Source organism: Pinus tabuliformis, chromosome 7 (assembly GCF_031772625.1).
Source record: "Pinus tabuliformis cultivar Carrire ecotype Pingquan chromosome 7, CPIR1, whole genome shotgun sequence".
NCBI classification, from domain to species: Eukaryota; Viridiplantae; Streptophyta; class Pinopsida; order Pinales; family Pinaceae; genus Pinus; species Pinus tabuliformis.
Window position 1 is genome coordinate 1,651,276,659 of NC_142293.1, and position 2,023 is coordinate 1,651,278,681.

At 41.4% G+C, this 2,023-nt stretch overlaps 1 protein-coding gene across 1 annotated transcript; it reads left to right on the forward strand.

The window, feature by feature from the left end:
* The first annotated feature begins 693 nt into the window (after window positions 1–693).
* Window positions 694–1,542, forward strand: LOC149254753 (uncharacterized). The gene has a single exon (XM_089457084.1). The coding sequence runs from the start codon at window positions 923–925 to the stop codon at window positions 1,154–1,156; it is 234 nt and encodes a 77-aa protein (XP_089313210.1). The 5' UTR covers window positions 694–922; the 3' UTR covers window positions 1,157–1,542.
* Window positions 1,543–2,023: the final 481 nt, after the last annotated feature.

Below are 2,023 nucleotides of genomic sequence, written 5' to 3' on the forward strand. Positions count from 1 at the left end.
ATTATTTCACTGGTTCTGCCTTCTTTCACTAGCGTCCATGCCCAATCCGTGATGAGATAATGAGGTTCCGAATACGAAGTAGCTCCCAGAGCTTTTCGGTGCCAAGAAATAATGTGTTCAGCGGCTCCCCTTAAAAAAAAACAAACATGAACCAGGAGCCAAAAAGCTGCCTTCTAACCAAATAAAATATGGACTGAACGAAATTACAAATTCAAAATTCAAATTTGATTTCCTTTAGCGCCTTTAATAAATTCAAAATAAAACGGAATTTGGAAAACGTTGGTAGATGAGGAAGCCAACGGAGGTTGCAGGAGGAGACGTGACAGGTCTGGCAGTGGTCGCAGATACATTGAATGCTAGAGCTTGCCGGAGGTAGGGTGATCGAGTTGCCGGAATATGCATGGATATGTATGGCTTTCATGGATATGTAGCATGCCTTAGGAGTCACGAATGTCCTGTCACAGGTACTTAGCGCTCATTTATGTTTCTATAGGATTGGAAATAGGAACTGCCTCATATGTATCAGATATATCCTACTGAAAAGGACAACACACTTGACGTTCCGAACACGCCTGGTGCCTACTCCTTGCGGTTGGTAGGAATATTCCTGATAAGCTTTTAGAGGTGCCCACACGGCATCCAAGATCCAGCGAAACTGCGGAGGAAGGAGTTTTGGAGAAACGTTAAACGGAAGCAACCCATCTGCCCTTTAAATCCACACCATAACGCACTCATCATCAGGAATCACAGCTCAAGAATAAAAAATCTGATTTAGCTCCTCTGGCTTGCAACCGATTTTCACTTTACTGAAGCCCTCTAATTCGTCTCGGATTGCAGTTTGCCCAGCTGCTGTCCTTAGGGTTTGGTGTTCGTTAGGGTTTTCGTTTCAAGATTGTATTCTCCCTGCAAAGTGAGTCTGGTAATGGCGATTCCGAAGACGACGGTAACAACTGATAGGAAGTGGCTAGAAATCGCCCCTCCTCGGAGAGTATGTGTGGGAAGACGGCGGCCCTTGGAGAAAACACTGCGGCCAATCGCAGAAGAGCGCAGTCTCAGTAATGGCGAGCTCTTGGATGGCCTTTGCCCTACATTTCCTGCTGTCAGTGGCTTCAGGGCGGAGGGCGATAATGAAAGATTTGCGTCAGCGGAGTGTTAAAGGTTTTCTCTGCAGGTCCCGTAATCTTTTTGGAAGTCTTGAAAATCAGGGAGCTGTTTATGGGAATCGATGCGTGATCTGGATAATCCCTGTAACGGACTTATTCCTCTGTAATTGGAAGTCTTGAAAATCAGAGAGCAGTTTAGTGCGTGATCTGTATAATCCCTGTAACGGACTGCTTCTTCTGTAATTACCCAAATCTGTAATATATTTTTTACTCTTACGAAATTACGAAAATATGTTCAGAAATGCATGGATTTGTGTTCTGAATGGTTAGGCTCATTTCCACTGACATCTGTATGATTGGCATTATTTGAAGATTAAATTCGGGTTTAATTATCAGGCCATAAAATTATTAATATCTTCCAGATCCACAATTTTGTGCAACATCCATTTTAGAAATTTCGACTCATGGCTGGCGCAGCAGAGGATTTAGGCTTAAATGTTTGTAACTGCAATGTACTTTTGGGAAATTAACTTCTTAATTTCCAGTTTTGATGCTTTCTTAAATAAGTCTGGTTTTAGAAATTTCGAGTCATGGCGGGCGCAGCAGAGGATTTAGGCTTAAATCCTCGGCTTAAATGTTTGTAACTGCAATGTACTTTTCGGGAAATTAACTTCTTAATTTCCAGTTTGGATGTTTTCTTAAATAAGTCTAGCTTTGCTATACATAAAATTTTTGAAATTTTTTTCAAAATTATACAATATAATCATCTCACATAAAATTATCATTAAATCCTCCCCACTACCAATGCTATACATCATTAACAAACTTTCTAAACTTTTCACTATGTGCATAGCATATCCGTAATGAAACCTGGCGACCGCAACGTCTCTTTACGCATCTCAACATGGCCCACAATGTTC